At 41.1% G+C, this 25,073-nt stretch overlaps 1 protein-coding gene across 6 annotated transcripts in view; it reads right to left on the reverse strand.

Moving 5' to 3' along the window:
* ALG9 (ALG9 alpha-1,2-mannosyltransferase) overlaps nt 1–25,073 on the reverse strand; it is a 151,902-nt gene that overhangs the window by 123,495 nt on the left and 3,334 nt on the right. For 3 of the 6 annotated variants that reach the window (XM_071212329.1, XM_071212328.1, XM_071212326.1), the window contains 3 exons: nt 15,453–15,685; nt 14,525–14,663; nt 13,548–13,682 (listed from right to left, as the gene is read on the reverse strand). In XM_071212329.1, coding sequence (XP_071068430.1) covers nt 13,548–13,682; nt 14,525–14,663; nt 15,453–15,583 — 405 coding nt within the window. In that variant the 5' untranslated portion in view covers nt 15,584–15,685. Of the gene's footprint in view, nt 1–13,547; nt 13,683–14,524; nt 14,664–15,273; nt 15,420–15,452; nt 15,686–21,914; nt 25,071–25,073 lie in introns of those variants that run through there. The other 3 variants (XM_058289119.1, XM_058289118.2, XM_071212327.1) reach the window with 3 other exon arrangements.

Raw genomic sequence — 25,073 nt, forward strand, 5'->3', positions numbered from 1 at the left:
CCCAGTGGTTAGGGCGTCCGTCTACCACATGGGAGGTCCGCAGTTCAAGCCCCGGGCCTCCTTGACCCGTGTGGAGCTGGCCCATGCACAGTGCTGATGCGCGCAAGGAGTGCCGTGCTACACAGGGGTGTCCCCCGCATAGGGGAGCCCCACGCGCAAGGAGTGCACCCATAAGGAGAGCCGCCCAGCACAAAGGAGGGAGCAGCCTGCCGAGGAATGGCGCCGCCCACACTTCCCGTGCCGCTGATGACAACAGAAGCGGACAAAGAAACAAGACGCAGCAAAAAGACACAGAAAACAGACAACTGGGGGAGGGGAGGGGAATTAAATAAAAATAAATCTTTAAAAAAAAAAAAAAAAACAAGGATACCCACTGTCACCACTGTATTCAACATTGTGCTAGAAGTACTAGCTAGAGCAATTAGACAAGAAAAAAACAAAAGGCATCCAAATAGGAAAAGAGGAAGTAAAACTCTGTTTGCAGATGACATAATCCTATATTTAGAAAATTCTGAAATGTCTACAACAAAGCTACTTGAGCTAATAAATGAGTTCGGCAAAGTTGCAGTATACAAGATCAACATGCAAAAATCAGTGAATGTTTCTGTACAATAGTACTGAACAATCTGAAGAGGAAATCAGGGGGGGAAATTCCATTTACAATAGCAAGAAAAAGGCTCAAATACCTAGGAATCAATTTAATCAAAGAAGTACAGGACTTATATGCAGAAAACTACAAAGCTTTTGCTGGAAAAAATAAATGAAGACCTAAAAAATGGAAAGACATCCTCTATTCATGAGTAGGAAGACTAAATATAATGAAGGTGTCAAGCCTATATGAACTGATTTATAGATTCAATGCAATACCAATCAAAATTTCAAAAGCCTACTTTACAGAAATAAAAAAGGCAATTACCAAATTCATTTGAAAGGGAAAGTGCACCTGAGTAGTCAAAGGCATTCTAAAAAAGAAGAGCAATGTGGGAGGAACTTCACTAACTGACCCTGAAACATACTACAAAACCAAAGTGGTCAAAACAGCATGGTACTGGCATAAAGACAGACACACTGATCAGTGGAATAGAATTGAGAGTCCAGAAATAAACTCTTGCCTCTACTGCCAAATGGTTTTTGATAAACCTACCAAATCCATGTTAATGAGACAAAGCAGTCTCTTAACACAAATTGTGCTGGGAGAACTGCATATCCATAACCCAAAGAATGAAATAGGACCTCTATTTCACTCCCTATACAAGAATCAACTCAAAATGGATCAAAAACCTAAATGTAAAAGCCAGGACCACAAAGCTACTAGAAGAAAATGTAGGGAAACATCTTAAAGACCTTGCGGTAGGTAGTGGTTTCTTGAACCTTACACCCAAAGAACGCATAACAAAAGAAAAAAATAGATAAATAGGACCTTCTCAAAATTAAATACTTTTACACTTCACAGAACGTTGTCAGAAGGGTGAAAAGGCAGCCAATCAATGGGAGAAAATATTTGGAAATCATATATCCTATAAGGGTTTAATATTCATAATATATATAGAGATGCTACAACTCAACAATAAAAAGACAATAACTCAATTAAAAATGGGCAAAAGACTTGAATAAACAGTTTTCTGAAGAAGACATACAAATTTAAAAAACCTCTAATTTCATAAAAGCAAATCAGAGGAGGAAGTCAGTGAATTTTCCAGGAGAGATGAGGCTTTCCACAGCTCAGGTCTGTAATGGAGACAGACAACTGTGACACAGTGGGGGTTTTTCAAACCAACCTTTCCTAGGGAATTCCAAAAGAAATACAATGCCGAGTTCAAGGAAGAATCAACATCACGTAACTGGTTCATGTTTTACCCTCTCTTTAAGAATGACCAGCTGCATATTTCCAAGGCCTGTTACTAAAAGTACTCTGCATCCTGGAAATGTGATCAGAGGAGAATTTGGATAAGCCACAACAGACATCTTGGTATAGGAGACTAGAGGGACTCCAGGCCTACAGCAATGAAGGAATAACTAAGTACCCTGGATTTTCCAAATGCCTTACAAATAATTGTACCAGGCAGTCTAGCTGAGCATGTAAGCCATTCTATTGCCAGATAATGTCACACCAGGCCTGAGCCCACCTATACCATTTCTGAAGATTATGTAGAACCAGGTATTCATGTCCCACAGAACCCTTAAGCAGACAATAGGTAACTTACAATGATGTCAGGAAAACAGGCATGGAAAGTAAAAAAAGCAAGGTCGAGACTGGCTGATGCTTTAAAAGCAGACAACTTGGAAAGGGAGGCAGAGAAAATGTAAGGCCCAGAAGAAAATCCTGAAAAGTCAGTTAAAAAATGGAAGTTATAAAGAAACAGATTTACACTGGAAAGAAGTTCAACATGAAACAGACCTTACCATTCCTGTATAAAGACCATCATGTTTACTTGCTCTGAAATATGAACTCCATGTTATACCCAAACTATTATTGTTTATTAAAGTATTTAAGGACCAGAAAAAAAAAGAGAATATGCACAAATGGCAAAAAAGCACATGCAAAAAATGTTCAACGTCACTAGTGATTAGGAAAATGCAAATCAAAACTTCAGTGAGGTTGGGAAGCAGACTTGGCCCAATGGATAGGGCGTCCGCCTACCACATGGGAGGTCCGTGGTTCAAACCCCGGGCCTCCTTGACCCGTGTGGAGCTGGCCCATGCGCAGTGCTGATGCACGTAAGGAGTGCCAAGCCACTCAGGGGTGACCCCAGCGTAGGGGAGCCCCACACGCAAGCAGTGTGCCCCATAAGGAGAAATGCCCAGCGCAAAAGAAAGTAGAGCCTGCCCAAGAATGACACCGCATACACAGAGAGCTGACACAACAAGATGACGCAACAAAAAGAAACACAGATTCCCAGTGCCACTGATAAGGATAGAAGTAGTCACAGAAGAGCACACAGCAAATGTACACAGAAAGCAGATAACTGGGGGGTGAGGGGGAAGGGGAGAGAAATAAAAAAATAAAAATTAAAAAAAACTACAATGAGGGAAGTGGACATGGCTCAACTGATAGAGTGTCTGCCTACCATATGGAAGGTCCAGGGTTCTATACCCAAGGCCTCCTGACCCATGTGGCAAGCTGGCCCACCCACAGTGCTGCCGTGCGAGAGGAGTGCCATGCCATGCAGTGGTGTCCCCCACACAGGGGAGTCCCACGCAGAAGGAGTGTGCCCCTCAAGGAGAGCCACCCCAAGCGAAAAAAGTGCAGCCTGCCCAGGAGTGGCACCACACACACAAAGAGCTGACGCAGCAAGATGACACAACAAAAAGATGCAATTTCCAAGTACCACCTGATAATCCAAGTGGATGCAGAAGAACACACAGCAAATGGACATAGAAAGCACACAATGCTGGAGAAGGGGAGAGAAATAAAAATAAAAATGAATCTTAAAAAAAAAACTACAATGAGATATCCTTTCACACCTATCAGAATGATCACTATTAAAAAGACAAAGGGTGGGGGAAAGCAGACTTGGCCCAATGGATAGGGCATCTGCCTACCACAAGGGAGGTCCATGGTTCAAAGCCCAGGCCTCCTTGCCCCGTGTGGAGCTGGCCCATGCACAGAGCTGATGCGCACAAGGAGTGCCACGCCACGCAGGGGTGTCCCCCGTGTAGGGAGCCCCATGTGCAAGGAGTGCACCCCGTAAGGAGAGCCACCCAGCACAAAATAAAGTGCAGTCTGCCCAAGAATGGCACTGCACACGTGGAGAACTGACACAACAAGATGACACAACAAAAAGAAACCCAGATTCCCAGTGCCACTGATAAGGAATGAAGCGGTCACAGAAGAACACACAGCGCATGCACACAGAGACCAGACAACTGGGGGTAGGGGGGAAGGAGAGAGAAATAAATAATAAATAAATAAATCTTTAAAAAAAAAAAGACAAAGGGAGCAGATGTAGCTCAGTGGTTGAGCACCTGCTTCTGATGTACAAGGTACTGGTACTTCCAAAAAAAAGAAGAAAAAAAACTACAAGTATTGGAGAGGATGTGGATAGAAATGCTTATACACTGTTGGTAGGAATGTAGAATGGTACAGCACTGTGGAGGACTGTTTGGCAGTTGCTAAAGAAGTTAAACACAGATTTGCCTTTGACCCAGCAATACCACTACTGGGTACATACCCAGAAGAACTGAGAGCAGTGACACAAAGAGACATGTGCACACTGATGTTCATAGTGGCATTATTCACAATTGCCAAAAGTTGGAGACAACCCAGATGTCCATCAATGAATGATGCAAACTGTGGTATATTCACACGATGGAATATTATGCAGCTGTAAGAAGAAATGAAGTTGTAAAGCATATGGACAACATGGATGAACCTGGAGGACATTAAGTTGAGTGAAGCAAGCAGACACAAAAGGACAAATACTATATGATTGTCCTACTATGAACTAAATATATTCTATAATCTCCTGGAGTTACTAACTTGAATATGGGTCACCAGAAAAAAATTGGTAAAGAAGACATGTGTTAATCTTTGGAAATGAAGAGAAAAGGTGAAAGCTCAGCATAAAATTTGTAACTAGCAGTACTATTATGTAAGTGTGAAAGTGGTTTAAAGGGAAAGTCTAAGGTCATGTATATTACAAAAGGAAAAGCTAAAAAATGTAACATGGAACTGTATAGCATAGTAAAACCACATGTGAAAGAAGAATATGAGTAAAATTGCATATATAAGAACATTTTCCTTTCAAGCTGAACAAATGTATGTTAAGAACAGAAGATGCTAATAACAGATCAAGGGAAGCAGATTTGGCTCAACGGATAGAGCATCTGCCTACCACATGGGAGGTCAAACCCAGGGCCTCCTGACCCACGTGATGAGCTGGCCCAGCACAGTGCTGATGCGCACAAGGAGTGCCGTGCCACGCAGGGGTATCCCCTGCATAGGGGAGCCCCACGCACAAGGAGTTCGCCCCGTAAGGAGAACTGCCCAGTGTGAAAAAAGTGCAGCCTGCACACAAGGAGAGCTGGCGCAGCAAGATGATGCAACAAAAAGAGACACAGAACCCTGGAGCCACTGACAGTAGAAGCAGACACAGAAGAACACACAGCAAATGGACACAGCAGACGATGGGGGGGGTAGGGCAAGGAGAGAGAAATAAAAAATAACAGACCAAAAAACAAACATGCTAAATGAAAGAAACCAGACACAAAATACTACATATTGTATGAGTCCATTTATATAAAATGTAAATATAAGTCAATTTATAAAAATGAAATTAGATTAATGGTTATGCAGGCTGGGGAAGGACTGTTAAGGGATATGGAGTTGGAGTAATGAAATAGTTCTAAAATTTTTTGTGGCAATGAATCCACAACCTTGTGATTATACTAAAAGCCACTGATATTACATTTTGGAAAGACTATATAGCATGTGAATATATCTCAACAAAACTGCTAATAAGTAAATAAATAATTGTGCAAGAATAGCCAAAAACAGCAACTATGTATAGAAGGGGTAGCATTGGGAGATAGACAGGTGAAGAATTTTGTTTGTCTGTTTTTTGTTTATTCTTATTCTTATTGAAATAATGAAAATGCTCTAATAATAACTGAAGTGATGAATACACATCTATTTCATTATACCAAATACCACTGTTTGTAAAATTTGGATGAATTATATGCTTTATTAATATGCACCAATAAAACTGATTCATTAAAAAAAAATGTGCTAGGAGGACCCAAAACCCACCTCATTCAAGAGTAAGATGCTGCAGGGCTCCATCCCCCCACAGAAGCTTTGAACAACTAGCAAGAACTGACAGAAACATCTTTCTCAAAGCTCAGAAAACAGTTAAAGGATTTCAGTAACAGGGTAAGCATTGAATCAAGAAAAAGGCTACTGAAATTTCAACTAGGCCTAGAGCTGCAGGGTGCCTAAGAGTTACCTCCTGAGGGCCTTCATGTTGCTCAAATGTGGCCACTTTCTAAGCCAAACTTAGCATGTAAATGCATTACCTTCTCCCCAGCATGGGACATGACTCCCAGGGATGAGCCTCCCTGGCACCGAGGGATTACTACTGATCACTAGCTGGTGAAGCAACTAGAAAAAGACCTTGAATAAAAATGAGTTTATATAGCTAAGAGTCTTCAAAAGAGTCAGGAGTTCATCAGAGGGGTCACGCTTAAGCATGTCTCAGCAGGATCCAAGAGACAGCCAAAGTAGATACAACCCCAGGTACTGGTGCTCCTGAGGGCTATGGAGACACACAGGTTCTATGGTCATGGCAGATGGCTCTGGAGTTCAGTGCCTTTTCATTGGGCCCTACTTGTAATTTGTGTTCCTGAGTGTGATGGAGTTGGACTCAGATGTGGCCTTTCTACACATGCCTCTTCTGTCACTTTTACTAAACCTGTGGTTGACACTAGGGTTGGTGTATACTCAGGAGACCTGAATCTCTGGACTGGCCATGTGCCAGCTGGGCCCTGAGCCTCAGCAGAGTTGCAACTCCTACTCTCCAGTGCATTGGACTTACCTAGATCAGCTAACAGGGAGGTGAAGATGGTCAACCACCACACCAAGGAACCAAGAGTGCCTATAAAGCAGTAGAATTACATCCATCAACCACGTGGGATCTAAGCCTCCTCTCGATTTAGAGGTAGAGTGGACATCACCATCCCAGGGTCCACAGGATGGAGGAATAAAATATGGATTAGAGTGGATTTACTGGTATTCTACTATAGAACTACTGTGACTCTAGCAATTAAAGAAACTGTATCATTGATGTGGAGACAGTGGCCATGGTAGTTGCTAAGGGCAGGGAGAGGGAAGAAGAGATGTGATGTGGGGGCATTTTTGGGACTTGGAGTTGTCCTAAATGATATTGCAGGGACAGATGCTGGACATTATATATCCTGCCATAACCCACTGAATGGATTGGGGGAGAGTGTAAACTACAATGTAAATTTTGCAGCAGTGCTCCAAAATGTACTCACCAAATACAATGAATGTGACACAATGATGAAAAAGGTTGTTGATGTGGGAGAAGTGGGGTGGGGTGTGGGGTATATAGGAACCTCTTATATTTTTTTAATGTAATATTTTTTGTGATCCATGTATCTTAAAATTTTTTTTTCAAATAAATAAATTTTTAAATAAATAAATAAAATTTTTTTGAAAAAGAAAAAGGCTACTTAAAAGTGGTAGGATCTCCTGCTCCCTGCTGGCCCTTCCCCTACCCCTCCCCACATGGTGAAGAGCTGGTCCACACTCTGGTTCCAGCTGCACAGGGAGCAGAGTGGTCTTAGTTCACATACTTGGCACATGTATGTCTGGCCCAATCTGACTGATGGTGGCCTGAGGGGAACATTGTCACAGAATTTACCCTGAGTGTTGAAGGCAGGTCAAAGAGCACTCCTACCACAGAGGAAAGAATGAAAAAAAGTGAAGAGAGCCTGTGGAAACTGTGGGATACCATCAACCATACCAATATACCATTGTTGGAGTCTCAGAAGGAGAAGCAAGAGAGAAAGAAAAAGAGAGACTATTACAGTGGTTTGATGTTCAATGTATGCCAGAAAGACATGTTTTTAAAGTTAATCCATTCCTGTGAGTGTGGACCCATTTTAAGTAGGACCTTTAGATGAGGCTCCTTCAGTTAAGTTGTAACCCACTTCATTCAGGATTAGTCCTCTTACTGGGGTCTTTTATAAACAGAATGAGGAGAGAAAGGAAGAAAAAAAGCCACAGAAGCAAGAAGCTGAAATCAACAAAACCTGAAAGAAAAGGGAAAGACCAGGAGATGCCACGATGTGCCCTGCCATATGGCAGAGGAGCCAAGGACTATGGCCACCAGTCTTCAGGAAGAAAGCACTGCCTTAATGATATCTTGATTTGGACATTTACCTGGCCTCTAATTGTAAGAAAATAAGTTCTTATTGCTTAAGCCAAATCATTTCATGGTATTGCTTTGAGAAGCCTAGGAAACTGAAACAAATAGTAAAAGAAATAATGGATGAAAATTTCCCAAATTTAACAAGACATAAATATTCACACCCAAGATGCTCATCAAACTCAAAATAGGATAAAACCAAATAGACCCATGCTGCAGCATGAAACTGTGAAATGCCAAAGTTAGAGAATTCTGAAAGCCACAAATGAGAAGCAAAAGGTAACATAAAAAGAGCCTCAATGAATTAAATGCTGATTTCTCATCAGAAACCATGGAGGCAAAGCAATGGGGTGACATATTTAAAGTACTGAAAGCAAAAAAGAAAAAAAATTGCCAACCAAGTATTCTATATCAGGCAAAACTGTCTTTCCTTTTCGTTTTTTTAAGATTTATTTTTTATTTATTTCTCTCCCCTTCTCCCCTAGTTGTCTGCTCTCTGTGTCCACTCGCTGCGTGTTCTTCTGTGACCGCTTCTTTCCTTATCAGAGGCACCGGGAATCTGTATTTCTTTTTGTTGCATCACCTTGTTGTGTCAGCTCTCCATGTGTGTGGCGCCATTCTTGGGCAGACTGCACTTTCTTTTGCACTGGGCAGCTCTCCTTACGGGGCACACTCCTTGCATGTGGGGCTTCCCTACGCAAGGGACACCCCTGTGTGGCATGGCACTCCTTGCGCATATCAACACTGCACATGGGCCAGCTCCACATGGGTCAAGGAGGCCCGGGGTTTGAACCGCGGACCTCCCATGTGGTAGGCGGATGCCCTACCCATTGGGCCAAGTCTGCTTCCCCAATTTTGTGAATATAATTAATCCCATTAATTGTATGCTTGAAAGTGGTTGAGATTGGAAAGTCTATGCTGTATATATGTTTTCACATTAAAAAAAAAGAGAGAATGCAACTAAAGAGATGATGACAGTTTGATGCAATCCATGATCCTAGCTGGGATCTAGCAAGAGAAGAAAAGGCTCAAAGGGACATTATTGGAACATATGGAAAAAAATTGGAATATAGACTGTAAACGTTTTATCAATGTTAGATTTCTTGAATTAATGGCTGCATTTAAGGTGGTTACATAGGTGAATATCACTATTTTAAGAAAATGTACATGGCAGTATTAAGTGTTCAAGGGCATAACTTATACAACATTCACTCAAGTGTTCAGAAAATGGATTGATATACAGATAGACGGAGAGATACACTGACAAAGATATATCAAATATGGCAAAACATTAAAATTGGTAGATCTGGATATCTGGGGGGTTAGGGGTACGTTGGCGTTCTCAATATGGGGTTTGTGATTTTTTTTTTAACTGTCCTTTAAGTTTGAAAGTATTTCAAAATAAAAAGTTTTTAAAGGAATGTACTGAAAATCTATTATCATTGAATACTATGTAGATGCTGTTAGAAATACAGATAATTTTAGAACACCTGAGGACTCCACATCTAACTGAGATTATAAATATACATCTAAAAAGTTAAAAATTAACACACATTAATAATATAATAATTGTATTAAGGAATAGTTCAGCAATGCCACTGTCACTACTAATATAAGTAACTAGGTTACTTATAATATTCTTACTAAGGTTACTTATATTATTCTAGGTTGGATATGTCAAATTTGAAGTGACAACAGATACTCAAGTGGAAATTTTTTAAAACTCTAAGCAATACATACTGTTATTTCTCTATTGAGTCTTTCATAAGAGAGAGAGGTTCAATATACACAAGTCCTGTATCAACCATGTCTTTCCTCTGACAAGTTCAAAAAACCACAAATGAGATACTAAGTAGGGAAGGGAGGGACAGTGTTCTGTCACTTTCTACAGGGGCTACCTTGACTAAGTTCTGATTACCTCAAACCTAGTGGCTTGGATCAGACTCTGAAACAGCATCCATGTGCTAAAAGAAGTAAAATTTACCTAAGTAGTTCTTTCATTTCTTGTTTTCCTCTGCTGTGGTTACTTCTCATCTTCTCTACTATCCAAATATTAAATGTTGAAGACTCTCAAAACGTTGTCCCAGGCCTTCTCTTTAAGAGCTCAACCACCTTTCCTTACGTCAAGGGTTCTTAACCTTTTCTTATTTGGGACCTCTAGGGCAGTAGGTGAATAGCTGGACACCTCCTCAAAATACTGTTTTTAAATACATAAAATAAATTAAGGACTATGAAGGAAAACAACCAGATTGAAATACAGATTGAAATAATATTTGTGATAATGACAGATGTGCTTCTCTATAAAATCATTAAATTAAGATCTAGTGACTTATCTGATAACTGCTATAATTTCTAAGTAGTAATGAGCATAAATGAGATCTGGAGTAGCTGCAATCTCTGTAATGTAATATGAAAGTCATGGGTACAGTCAAGACTACTGTTAAAATATATTCACAATGGCCGGAAATACTACATTTTAATTAGAGACTAATGCAAATAAACATATCATTATTTCCCATCCAAATTCATGGATTGTCTGTAATGCCACCCAATACCCCAGAGGGTCAGGAGACCCCCAGGTCAAGCATGCCTGCCCTACATGATCTCATCCATGCACATGGCTTCAATAACTTTTATATGCTCATGAGTTTTAAATGAGTATCTACAGCCCAGATCTCTCTTCTGAGCTCTAAACCCATTTATAAAAATTTACTCAGTATCTCCAGTTGGTACCACACAGGCATCTCAAAGTTGGCATGTCCAAAGTGAACTCATCTTCCCTGCCAACCTTGCTGTTCCCCCTACATTCTCATATCTCATATTCCCTACATTCTCATATCTCACATCCCCTACATTACATAAATGACATCCTATCACCCTGTTGTTCCAGTTAGAAACCTGCAACTCATTCCTCTTGATGTCTCTTTTTCCCTCATCCCCCAAATCCAGTCAATTACCAAGTGTCATCAACTCTGTTTTCTAAAGATCTCTCAATTCCATATGATTCTTCCCATCTCCACAGCCACTACTTTAACACCTATATTAACCATCATTTACTGAGTGCTTAATATGTCAGGGACTGTTCTAAATAACTGACATGCATCAATTCCTTTGATCATTTTAAGAATGAGTAAACCGAGGCACAGAGAGGTTGGGTAACTTGCCAGAGTCACATAACAAACAACTAGCTGATCCAGAATTTGAATCAAGGCAGCCTAGCACCAGCGCACACCCTTATCACCTGACCTGCAACCTCTACCCTCTTGTTTGAGCCTCACAATCACTCGTCTAGACTATTGTAAATCCTTCTATAGTGTCATTCCAGCATCCTTTCCTGACTCCCTCTATCCATTCACCATATCTAGACCTACAGTGATCTTTCTAAGTATAAATCCAGTCATATCTCTCCTCTGTTTAAAACCTTTCAAAGGCTCTTCGGAGAAAGAACATTTTTTTAAAAATCCTAATTCCTTACTAGAGCCTGCCAGGCCTCTTCCTACCCCTTTAGTCACATCTAACGCACTCCACCACTTGCTCGCTCTCTCGTGTATCACACCATTACAAGAAGGTCAAGCTGGTCTTCTTCTCAGCCTTGGGGTCTTTAGCCTAGAGGGCTGTTCCCAATTTCTTCTCTTTTCCCCATTCTTTATCTAGACAACTCCTATATATCACTCAGTTCTCTACTCAGGACTTCTTTCGGGAAGATGGACTAGTCATACTTTTCCCCTGTTCTTCCTGCTAAGACAAGTAAAAACCTTGGACATTATATACAAAACAAACATAAAATGACTCCAAAAGGTGGAAAGAGAAAACAGACTGACTAGGGACTTTGGAACTCAAAGAACAACAAGGTGGTAAGTTCCCTGAGTTTTCTTTTTATCTTGTATATTCCACTTGGAGCTCAAGAAGATGGCAATCTGAAATCACCAGAGGGTACAGACAAAAAAGAAAATGCCCTAACAAATCCTTGATCTCTCTGGTCAAAGGACCAAGACAACAGCGACCTAGCAAGATAGAAAACTTTTAGACAATAACAACTCTCTGCTAGCCAACACCCCAGAAAAAAACTGTGACCTCCATCCCCCACCCATGTCAGTAAAGATCCAGTAAAAAGCCAGACTTTTATCTCTAATGGGTGGTAAGACCCCCCCACCCTTTACCCCTTCAGTGTCAGCAGACACCATTTGGGGAGCATCGACTTCCACACCCACCACCTGGCAGTGAAGAGGTATCCCTATCCCTCCCTGTTAGAGGGGTGTTAGAGCAGACTTAGTAGCGAGACAGGACTTTCACCATTTCCTAGCAGTAAGAAGACCCTTCCACCACCATGTTGTCAGTGGAAACCACTTACGGAGCAGTAACGAGTTACTCCTATATCTGCTGGTCAGGCAGGAATGAGCAGAGGCCTGGAGGGGAGCTAGAACTCCCACTCCCACCCCGCAGCAGTGAGGAGGTCCACAGGTATCAACAGAGGCCAAGGGGGAAGCCTATACTTCTACCCTTACTTTGCAGTAACAAAGTTAAGTCCCTGCAAGTTCCCCTGCCAGAGCACTGTCCAAAGAAGCCAGCTAAAACAGGAGGTTTAAATGAGAACCAGAGAAGCAGAGTGGCACAGAAAAAGCATCCTGGGCCCAAATATATGATTCAGACCTTATAACATAATATTCAAAATATCCAGGTTTCAACTGAAGATCACTTGTCATATGAAGAACCAGGAAGATCTCAAACTGAATGAAAAAGGCAATTAATAGATGCTACCCCAAGATGACAGAAATGTTAGAATTATGTGACAAAGTTTTTAAACAGCCATCACAAAAATACTTCAACAAGCAATTAAGAACCTGTTTGAAACAAATGAAGAAATAGAAAGTCTCAGTAAATCAGTAAAGCAAAAGAAGATATATGGAAAAACCACATGGAATTTTAGAACTGAAAAATTACACTAAACAAAATTAAAATTTCAATGGATGGGCTCAACAACAGAATGCAGGTTAGAAAGGAAAGAATCAGTGAACTGGAAAATAGAACAATACAAATTACCCAATCTGAACAACAGAGAGAAAAAACTGGAGGGGGGGTGGCGGGCAATGAACAGAGCTTCTGGGACCTGTGGACTATACAAAAGATCTAACACTGAAGTCCCAGAAGGAAAGGAGAAAAGGGGCAGGGCTGAAAAAGTACTCAAAAAAGAATGGTTTCCCAATTTTACCAAAAGACACGAGCCTACAGATTCAAGAAATTGAGCAAACTCTAAAAAGAATAAACCCAAAGAAGTCCACACCACAACACATCATAGTTGAATTTCTGAAAACTAATCAGATTAGGCTCCAGTTAATTCCTAACATTGCACACTGTAATTTTCCTCCATAAAACCCACCACTTTTATAATGACTTAATGTTCATCGTTCCTGCTAAATTTTAAGTTCCATGAGTGCAGGGACTTGGTCATTATTACATTCACAGCATTTAACACAGTGTCTCTTAAATGAAAGTTGATTTGTTAACCCTTGTTAGTTGATAAATGAATGAAAAACTGATTCTTCTTCAAAAAGAGTTCCCCCCTCCCAACTAACAATCTCTTTTGTCCTTCCCTTGAAAGTGTTCCAGAATCTCACCCCTAGATCAGTTGTGATTGCTTCCCTTTTGGCCTGCCCTTACCTTATTAGTTTGTAGAATCCTTGCATGGAATGCAGCTGGCCAGGCATGAAGCAACAGGTAAGCATAAGAACGAATGGCATAAACTGGAGAATATTCCCAAGTCTGGAACCCCTTCCCATAGATGAGGTAGTGTGTCTAAAACATATAAACAAAACAATGGAAAACAGATAGGTTCAGGTTTACATGGATCAAAAATCCTTGTTAGAAAGATACATATGAAGTTTCTAAGTAAAAATATAAGAAAAAAAGGTACCAAAAAATGCTGAAATTCTCAGCAAGATTTGCAGCCAAGAGATGAGAAAAGAATCTAAATGATACGTAATGAAAAATATTAGGACATTATAGATTCTACAAGATAACTGTTCGGTTAATACTAGAAGTTTGAAGTTTATCTTTTTAAAAATAATCATTAGCCAAAATAAAGACTCTAAATCCCATATTTTCTTATACTACCTACACCAAGCATTTTTTCTGATTTTTTTTCTTGACACAAAATGTGATCAATAAGTCTTACTTTTGAATTTTCTATAGTAAAAATTTCACAAATAGTGTCTCAAATTTATAAATCAAGAGAGAGCAATACAAATGTGCTATTTAGCAGAACTGTTTATTTTAGTAAACAGAAAAATAGCTAAATGGGTTTAAACAAAGAGGTTGCCTGTAGGCAGTTAAACTTGGACATGAAAGTGGGGCAGGAAACTGCTCTTTTTCATTTAAGTTTTGTAGTAGTTTTAGCTTTAAAAACCATCTTCAGGCATTACTTTATTTTTAAAACTTTAAATGAAATTACAAATTACAGCTTTGAGTAAGCCAGCCAAACTCCCCACACCTTCAATAGTAGGCAAATCATCAGTTTAGAATATAAAAGTGAAAATAATTTTACTAGTTGTCATACTTTTTTATTTTTATCCTGAATGGTAACAAGGTCCCAAGGAGCCAAATCAAGAATAAAATAAAACTTTAAAGAAATCACCTACTGGTTCCCAGTAGTTGAATGTTTCATCACAGTCAGAGATGTTGCTAAGGAGAGCAGCACATAACCTTGCTGAAAGCAGACACTTGAAAGCAGTAGATCCTTCTGGTGCCCAAACTTGTCCTGCTTTGTTCCCAGATAAACTGCTCAGAAGGAAAAAAAAAAAAAATCAGGAAGGACCTGCTAACCAGAAGGACTAAAACAAGCAGTAATGGACAAGAGGGGCAAGGGACATCAGGTAAGAAGATAACCAATAGTTATTCTTTCTGAGTACAATGAATAAGGAAAGAAATGACTTTAATCACTCCTTCCATTTTTAAAAGTGTAAATTAATTCTTACACTTTAGCTCCTTACATCTAGGACGCTCTTTTATCCCAAGACAACTAATGATTCGAAGACAACAAAACTGTCATTCTCCTTTTCTTTTCTTAACAAGGTCATTAATTTCCATGGCTTTATTCATTCGCCCATTTGTTCAAATATGTAGTGACCTAATATGTGCAAAACCTCCAATTCCATGTGTTAACAGCTCTTGTAAGGCTAACTTGTAGCCCCCTGCGCTTGGGGAAAGCTGGCTGCAGGTGCTGGCGGTTTGGGGGCGGGAGCTCCTGGGAGAATGAAGGAAGCAGCGAGAAACAGCAGTAGACGGTACCCTCCCTCTTTGCTCTCGCCAAAGTGTCCCACATAATTTCTGCCAACTCAAGCCCGACAATGCCAGCCCACTCGAGGCCTGGGCCAGAGGCATCACACACCCGCTCTCCAAGGTTTCCTTCAGAGAGAAGGGATTCGAGGCGAGGCAAAGAGCACACCATTGACCGGCCCCGGAAAAGCAGAAGGATCCGACTGAGGCGACGAAGCGCGACCCTCCCTGGGCAGCCCCGAGCGCGCCGCCCGCCCGCCGGCCACGCCCCCGCCGCGTCCGCACACGTACTCGCTCCGGGGCTCCGCGGCGCCAGTCTCTCGGCTGCACAGCAGCTCTCGCAGCTTCTCCGCTGCCGAGGCCGTGTCCCCGACGCCACTGCCACTTCCCTTCGGGCGTTGCCGGGCCCCTCGGCTAGCCATGGCCAGCGTGGAAGAGCAGGTGGAATCCAGCAGCCCACGAAGTCGAGGAGCACGGAGACAGAGCTTCGGCTGGCAAACGGTGTCCGCCGAGGGACAAAAGACCTTGACATGCGCAGACAAGCCCAAATTATTGTACTATTTGTCCCGTTGGGGCAAATTCCCAGCAGAGAAAAAAATAGGACTTTAGGCTTTACTTTCATCATCAAAACTATCCTACACACTGCTAACTCTGGGCACTCCTCCCTCAGACTTTCTTGCCTTCACCTTAATATTCTCTATTCGCCTGCTAAAACCGTCCTCCAGCTCCACTACTTAAATGTAAGCACAAATATAAAGTGACTAAACAACTCTACAAAGTGAGGTATTCAGTTAAAGCTCATAGCACCACTGCCTACCAAAGTGGAGGTCCCTAACAGATCACTTTGACCCCTTGCTCTCTCAGTATTTTGGTGAGAGTGAGAGAAGCCTGTAGCTTCCGAAAGGCAAAGTAGTAATGGCAGAGTATAGAATAAGAAGAAAGTGAAAGACTGAAGAAATTCTGTGCAGCAAATGCAACCAAACAACAATCACAGTCATTGCTGCTACAGCATTATAGTAGGTATTTTACAAATTTTATCTGCTTAAAATTTAATAGCAAATGACAGAGACATATTCCAACCAGGATGTGTCTTAGTACAAAAGTCCATGCTCTTCCTACCAGGAAGGTCCCAAGGATTTTCATACAGGCGTGTTGCTGATATCATACCTATGACTCTCAGGAGTCATTCTTCTGTTCCTCACATTCTGCCCATTCCCCCAGTCCTCCAGTCACAAAGCTCTACACCACCACCCAAAGAATTCTGTACCAATAACTGAAACAAGTTTACAGAGAGAACACTGGACTTGACTGGGTCCCAGAAAGTTCTAATTTCCTACTAAAAACTCCCAAGTATGCAAAATGGAGATTGATCATATCACTCAATTCCCATGTGCAATCATTTGTTACCATGTTTAGACACCCCAGATTAGCCACATGTCATAATCCACCCCTCCTTTACATTTTACTCCAGTGCTGGCCTGTCCACCCCTGTCTCTACCTGGTACTACAATAGTATCCTTATAGGGCTCTCCCATCTCAAATTCATCTTGTGAACACTGTCTGATTAATTTTCTGAAGCACTATTCTATATCGTTTCCTTAATCAAAAATCACCAGGGAATTGGATGTGGCTGAAGCAATTGAGCTCCCACCTACCACATGGGAGGTCCAGGTTTGGTTCCTGGAGCCTCCTAAAGAAGACGATGGGCTGGCTCGATGGGCTGGCGCAACAATATGATGCAACAAGCAACACAAGGAGGAAAACGTAATGAGACACAACAAAGCATGGAGCAGAGGTGGCACAAGTGATTAGGTACCTCTCTCCCACATGGGAGGTTCCCAGTTCAGTTCCTGGGGCCTTCTAAAAGGAAGATGAGCACACAACAAACAGACATAGAGAGCACAAAATGAGGGGCTGGGGGAGAAATAAATAAATCTTAAAAAAAAAAAAATTACCAGACATTTCCTATTACCTGACAAAAAAAAGTATGAACTCCTCATTCTAGCATTCATAGCCTTTTATGAACCAACCCCAGCCCCAACCTACTTTTCCAATCTTATCTCTACTTTCCCATACTTTACATTCCAACTTACTAGACTACTTCCCTGAAAAGTGCCTGTGACAATTGAAAGCTGGGTGGAGACCCCAAAAGATCATGTCCTTAGAGCTAATCCATTCCTGTGTACATAAACCTATTGTACATGGGACTCTTTGCTAACATTACCTCAGTTAAGGGCCTTTGACTATATTGTGACCCAGGCTGGGTCTTAACCGTCTTACTAGAGTCCTTTATAAATGGAGGAATAAAAAGTCACAGACACAGAAAAACGCTGCAGAGACAGAGAGAAGCCTCCACAAATTGAAATCAATGAACTCAAGAGAGAGAAAAGCCACAGACAGAGCTGAAAGCAAGGAGGCCCAGAGGAGAGGGGTGAGACTCTGCCATAAGCCTGACTGCCCATAACTGCAGCTCAGGGAGAAAGGGAGCCTTGAAGAGAAAGCAGAGCCTGGCAGATGCCACCATTATGCCCTACTGTGTGCCTGATCACCCACAGCTGCAGCTTAGTGAGAAAGCATCTCTGATGACACTTTCAACAGACCTCAGAGCTGTAAGCTTTTAACCTAATAAATTCCCATTGGAAAAGCCAATCCATTTCTTGTATATTGCTTTAGCAGCAACTAAAACAGTGCCCCAAATGTTCCCTTATCTACTCCTCTGCTCATGTATACCCTCTGGCTGAATGGACATCCTTCCTCTTCAACTATCCTGTCCTGTCAGATCCCTGCCCTTGTTTTAAGATCCAGCTCAAATGCAACTTCATCCACGGACCAGGCAATATTGGGGATGGAAGAAAAGTGTAAATCATGTTACCTTCCCTCAGTTAATTTACAGTCTATGCAAAGAGCTAAGGCCAAAACACATGTGCCTAAGAGATCCCTGAATTCTTTACTCCACTCCCCAAATTTATTCCCATACCAGTTTTTCCATCCCACTTAATGACACTTCTGTTCTCCCAGCTGCTCAGGTCAAAAACTTAGGGATCCTGAAGTGTGGGAGGATGGCAGTGGACTAACAGGCAGAGCTGAAACAACAGATAAAGAGCCAAAAGTTCTCCAAGGGACCTGCTCTGAAGATTAGTAGACCAGGACAGTGTTATACAACTCCCAGGCGGGTCAGACACAGAGAGATGAAGAAACCAAAACAACAAATGTTACTAAGCTCCCTTGGCAGCCGGGAAGGGCTCCCCTCTCCCACCCCCAAAAAATTTTTCCAAGGGACCTGCTTTAGGGGTCAGCAGACCAGGACAGCAACACAACTCACAGGAAGGTGAGAGACAAAGAGACAAAGAAGCTGAAACAACAAATGTGAGTTACCAAGCCCCCTTGGCAGCCAGGAAGAGCTCCCCTCCCCCACCTCCAAGATATTCAGCTGGGGTAAAACCCCTCGCTCACTGCAGCTGGCTGAAAGGGGAACAGACATCTTCCTGTCAGCTGTTTCAAGGGAAAAGGGAGGGGGAGTTCGGGGTGCTTTTCTTCAGTGAATTCAATCAGCAGAGCCTACTTTGCATCTTGGATATGGAGATTCAACACAGGAACACGGGAAAGCCGAGACTAAAATATCTCTGTGGAAAGGTGCGCTGACAAGCACCATCTGCTGACCGGTCTGGAAACTGCATGGACAAAGCCATTGCACTCTCTGTATCCAACCCCTGGGAGAAAAATCTGTACCTCAACAGTGAGTCCCTGGCCCGATTTTGAAAACTTAAGCTGGGCAATTTTAAAGACGAGAATAAGTTGAACCAAATATCAAAGAAGAACTGTGGGAGAAAAAAACAATAGGCAAGAAAGAGAAATTAGCCATCAGAGTAAATTCACCAACATATTCAGATGCCTAGATGTCAGCAAAAAATTACAAGCCATACTAGAAAACAGGATGAGATGGCCCAGTCAAAAGAACAAACCAAATATCCTGAAGAGATACAGGATTTAATACAATTTAATACAATTAGTGATAATCACACAACTCTCCTAAATCACTTCAAAGAATTTACAGAAAATATGACTAAAAAAATAAAGGCTGTTAAGAAGACACTGGGAGACCATAAAGAACAATTTGAAAGCCTGCAAAGAAAAGATTTTATAGGAATGAGAGACATGATGGATGATATTAAAAGTATATTAGAGGGGAGCTGGTGTAGCTCAGTGGTTGAGCAGCAGCTTTCCACATACAAGGTCCCGGGTTCACTCCCGGCCCCAGCACCTAAAAAAAAAAAAAAGTAATGTATTATATATATATATTAGAGGGAAGCGGACTTGGTCCAATGGATATGCATCCACCTACCACATGGGAGGTATGTGGTTCAAACCCCGAAAGAACAATTTGAAAGCCTGCAAAGAAAAGTAACAGATCTTATGGGAATGAGAGACATGATGGATGAGATTAAAAATATATGAGGGAAGCGGACTTGGCCCAATGGATAGGGCTTCCGCCTACCACATGGGAGGTCCGTGGTTCAAACCCCGGGCCTCCTTGACTCGTGTGAAACTGGCCCATGCACAGTGCTGATGCACACAAGGAGTGCTGTGCCATGCAGGGGTGTCCCCCGTGTAGGGGAGCCCCATGCGCAAGGAGTGCACCCCGTAAGGAGAGCCGCCCAGCACAAAATAAAGTGCAGCCTGCCTAAGAATGGAGCCACACACTCGGAGAGCTGACACAAGATGACGCAACAAAAAGAAACACAGATTCCTGGTGCTGCTGATAAGGATAGAAGCGGTCACAGAAGAACACACAGTGAATGGACACAGAGAGCAGACAACCAGAAGGTGGGGGAATACATTTTTTAAAATCTTTAAATATATATATATTAGAGGCACATAAAGCAGATTTTAATTGCTTTAAGACAGAATTAGTGATTTTGAAGACAGAACATCTGAGCTGGAAAAGACAGAACAGAAAGAGAAGAGAATGGGAAAGATAGAACAGGGTCTCAGGGAACTGAATGACATGAAACCCACAAACTTTCACATTATTGGTGTCCCAGAAGGAGAATAGAATGGAAAAGGAACAGAAAGAATATATGAGGAAATAATGACTGAAAACGTCCTAACCCTTATGAAGGACATAAATATCAATATCCAAGAACAACATACCTCAAACAGAATAAATCTGAATAGACCTACCCCAAGACACCCGCCATTCAGAATGACAAATATGAGATAGAGAGGATTCTGAAAGCAGCAAGAAAAAAACAAAGCATCACATACAAGAGAAACTCGATAAGATTAAGTCCAGATCTCTTATCAGAAACCGTGGAGGAGAGAAGAAAAGTGGTATGATGTATTTAAGAAACTGAAAGAGAAAAACTGCCCACCAAGAGTACTCTATCTGGCAAAGCTGTCCTTCAAAAATAAAGGTGAGTTCAAAGTCTTCACAAACAAAAACTGATAGAATATGTTACCAAAAGACCAGATTTGCAGGGATACTAAAGGAGGTGCCACAGCCTGAAAGGAAAAAACAAGGACAAGAGATTTTGAGAAGAGTTAAAAAAGAAGATTATTAAGGGTAAACTAAAAGATCAGAAGACAGACAATAGAACGATATGACACAGAGAGACAAAGGACAAAATCAATGGATTAAGTAATGTCTTCACAGTAATTAACTCTGAATGTTAATGGGTTGAACTACCTAGTCAAAGATATAGACTGATAGATTAAAAAATGAGCCATCTATATGTTGTCTACAAGACAGAAATAAGGACACAACCAGGTTAAAAGTGAAAGGTTGGAAAAAAAGTATTCCATGCAAATAGTAACAAAAAAAGAGCTGGAGTAGACTAGATAAATGTAAAATAACAACATTATACATATGAATAATAATTACTCAGCGCAACTGGCAAATTGTTCCTGTGATCAATATTTTGTAATTTTTTTTCATACAAAATAAACACTTGCTTTTCATTGAGGAAGACTGGAGAAGAGGTATATTTTTTGATATATCATTTTTCTTTAACCCTTTCTTATTCGTACTCTTTAATTAAATAATCTATCAGGATCAATAATGATTTAGCATGACTACTGTTGAACAAAATTTTGAGTTTTTTTGCCTCATAAAATTATGAGTTGGCAAATTGTTATCTGCTGTAATTGATTCCAATAAGATGTAAAGAATTCCCAAATAGGAATTTGATTTTCTGGAAAGAATTATGGCCTAAATGGAAATTAAATAACTAAACCAATGATTTATTTCATTCTTAGAGATTATATCCAATAGTTAGAACTGTAATATAAAATTGAATTATGTTATAATTAATTTCTATTATATTAGAATTATTTGTATTTATAAAGGTTTCTATGTTATTTTTTATAATTGATTATATTAGATCTAATCTGCCCTTGCATTCTCTTTCAAAACTTGTAATTTCTTTCAACCTATTTCTCTGTTTTACAGTTTTACAATAAAGGACTTTTAACAGAATTTTTTAAAAAGCCATTGATTATACACTTTGAATTGATTATATGGTATGTGAATATAGCTCAGTAAAACTGCTTAATAAACAAATAATTATGCAAGAATAGCCAGAAATAGCAGCCATGTACAGCACGGGAAACAGAGAGATTGAGAGGTGAGGAATATCCTTGTTTTTCTGTTTTTTAATTATTACTGAAATAATGAAAATGTCCTAATAATGACTGAAGTGATGAATTCACAACTATGCAATTATACGAAATACCACTGATCGTACACTTCAGATGTACACTTTGGATGAACTGTATGCTTTATTAATATATATCAATAAAACTGATTTGTTTTATTAAAAAAAACTTAGGGATGCTACTTGTTTTTTTTCCTCTCCCATTCCCCTCCTACACACATATACATTTAATTCAACAGCATATCCTTTAAATATTACCCAGTCCAACAACTTCTCATTACCCTGGTCCAGGTCCCATCATCTCTTGCTTGTATTACTACAATAACCTCCTAATTTGTCTCTTTGCTTCCACTCTTACCTTCCCACATACCTTTCTCCAAACACAAGAATGAATAAGACAGTTATTTTCTTCACAGAGTTTACAATATAATTCCAATCTGTGGAGCTGAACTGCTAATCAACAGGAACATATATTAATTCATGTTAGAGTATACCCCATTCTGCAGAGCCCTGCACTGAGCCTCTCTCCTAGTGCACCTTAAAGATGCTACAGCAGAAGGCTCCAGTATTTAGGGGAGCAAAGTTTAGAGTTAAATCACAATTTTTTTAAAAAAAAGATTTATTTATTTATTTAATCCCCACCCCTCCCCCGGTTGTCTGTTCTCTGTGTCTATTTGCTGCGTCTTGTTTCTTTGTCCGCTTCTGTTCTGTTGTCCTCAGCTGCATGGGAAGTGTGGGCGGCGCCATTCCTGGGCAGGCTGCACTCTCCTCCGCGCTGGGAGGCTCTCCATACGGGGCGCACTCCTTGTGCGTGGGGCTCCCCTACGCGGGGGACACCCCTGCGCGGCAGGGCAAGTCACTCCCTGCGCGCATCAGCACTGCGCATGGGCCAGCTCCACACGGGTCAAGAAGGCCCGGGGTTTGAACCGCAGGCCTCCCATGTGGTAGACGGACGCCCTAACCACTGGTCCAAGTCCGTTTCCCTAGAGTTAAATCACAATTGAGAGGTTACAGCTGAAGACTAGAGAAGGAGAACTCAGGTAACAGAAAGTAGCTCAGGGAAGCAGACATGGTTCAACTAATAGAGCATCCGCCTACCACATAGAGGGTCCAGGGTTCGATACCCAGGGCCTCCTAACCCATGTGGTGAGCTGGCCCACACACAGTGCTGCCGCACTCAAGGAGTGCCATGACTTGCAGGGGCGCCCCCAGGTAGGGGTGCCCCACGCACAAGGAATGTGCCCCACAAGCAGAGCCACCCCATATGAAAAAAAGCACAGCCTGCCCAGAAGTGGTGCCACAGAGAGCTGACCCAGCAAGATGACACAACAAAAAAGAGACACAGTTTCCCGGTGCTGCCTGACAATGCAAGCAGACGCAGAAGAACACACAGTGAATGGACACAGACAGCAGACAAGAGGGGGGAAGGGGAAAGAAACAAAATAAATCTTTAAAAAAAAAAAAAAGTAGTTCAAAAATCATAGGTTTTAGGAGTCAAACAAACCCAAGTGTGAATCCTAAATCTGATACTTATTACTTCTATTACTTTAGTAATAGTCAACCACAGTATAAAAATGATGATGATGATGAGAAAATAATAGCATAATAACAATAATACCAAATACTAATTATGGATCACTTACAACTTACTGAAGCTAATAAATGTAGGTCTAACTCCAAAAGTCACTCTCATAATTTGATTTAGTGAGATGATAGAATAGTTAAGAGAAAAGGGACTGACAGTGTGATAAATACATCCATAAATATATATGATGAGACATCCAAGTTTTACTGCCTCTTCAGCAACAGAAAAACTAAAGTGCAAGATGCTGTTTTATTTATTTTCTTAGTCATTACTTGGGACCAAAACACTGCACAACTTCCAAAAATTACCAATAATACTACAGTCTGTAAATTTAAGTGAGAGAGCTGCAGATATATTTAGGGTGAACCAACAGTGGCTATAATCACAAGGTAAAAGGCGACAAAAAAAACACATTACAGAAAGGGCTACTGGTTGTAAATTGGTCTTTTATCATGCATGAAGGATCACACCACAGGAATGTATTTACTAAACTACCGAGGTGTCACATACAGTCGTTGCTGAATCTCTTTCCTAAGCTGGGACTGCATTGATGCTACTTGCTGCTGGGTGAGGGCCTTATCACAAGTCTGATAGGTCAATCTATAGCAAAGGCTGACTTGTTCAGTCTTTGGATGCTGAAAACGACTAAGGAATTGTATGGCTATGATAGTGTCCTGGGACACTGCTCGGGCCACAGTGTGAAACTCTAGTTCATCAAAACCTTTCTTCTCATCTAACCAAAAACTAATATCATGCACATAGCATGGAGGATACAGGGAATAACTTTTAAAGGGCTCCATTCTTCCAGGTACAAAATTCTTCAGGAAACGGTTATCAAAGGTCCATAACATTCTCCAATCAGAGATGCCCCAGACAAGCATGGCTAACAAGTCCAAGTTCATAGACACACACACAAAACATTGTACAGTGCTCAAAGCCAATGTGGTAACAGACCCAATAATGAGACCCTTGGCATCATCTGGGCCAAAATTATGTGGCTTCACATAAATCACATAATCTTTTTCAGTTGGTTGAAGGACAAATTCTACTGAACTGCTCAGCTTAGAGCCTTCCAGCAATGTGTGGGTCAGGAGATGATCTAGAATGGCCTTCAGATGATCCAATAGTAACTGAAGATAGGTGTCCTTCAGGATTTCACTAAACGCAAGAATAAATAAAGTCTCATGAAATGCTGGCATTGTGAAAGGCAAAATATGGCACTTCTTAAAGACAGGTCCACTGAGGACGTGTAGAGAACCTGGAAGGAAGTCTGGTGCTTGGATGACTGAATGAACATGAACTAGGAGAGAAGGTATAAGGCAAACCTTGGCCAGGCCATATATTCCTTCAGGAGTTTCTTCCTTATCATCTCTCCCAGGATCCTTGGAAGCCTTGGAAAGGCTAAGTTCTGAAAATGACACTATAAAATCCTCCATATCTTGTGCTGTTCCACCAGTCAGGGATTCAGAATTTGAGCTGTCCCCAAGACTTATCCAAAAGGCAGCTGATAGAATGTCTCGGATCCAGGAAGGGAAAACAGTGGAACCTCCCTCTGGCAGTAAAGTGAAAGGACACTTCAGCCTTTTTAGAGGGAAAACTTTGCCCAATTCAGCAATCAGTTTTTCATTTATGTTTCTGATAGGATGACATGAGGTTGCTTCCAGAAAACCCCTG

This window comes from Dasypus novemcinctus, chromosome 27 (genome assembly GCF_030445035.2).
Source record: "Dasypus novemcinctus isolate mDasNov1 chromosome 27, mDasNov1.1.hap2, whole genome shotgun sequence".
NCBI lineage: Eukaryota > Metazoa > Chordata > Mammalia > Cingulata > Dasypodidae > Dasypus > Dasypus novemcinctus.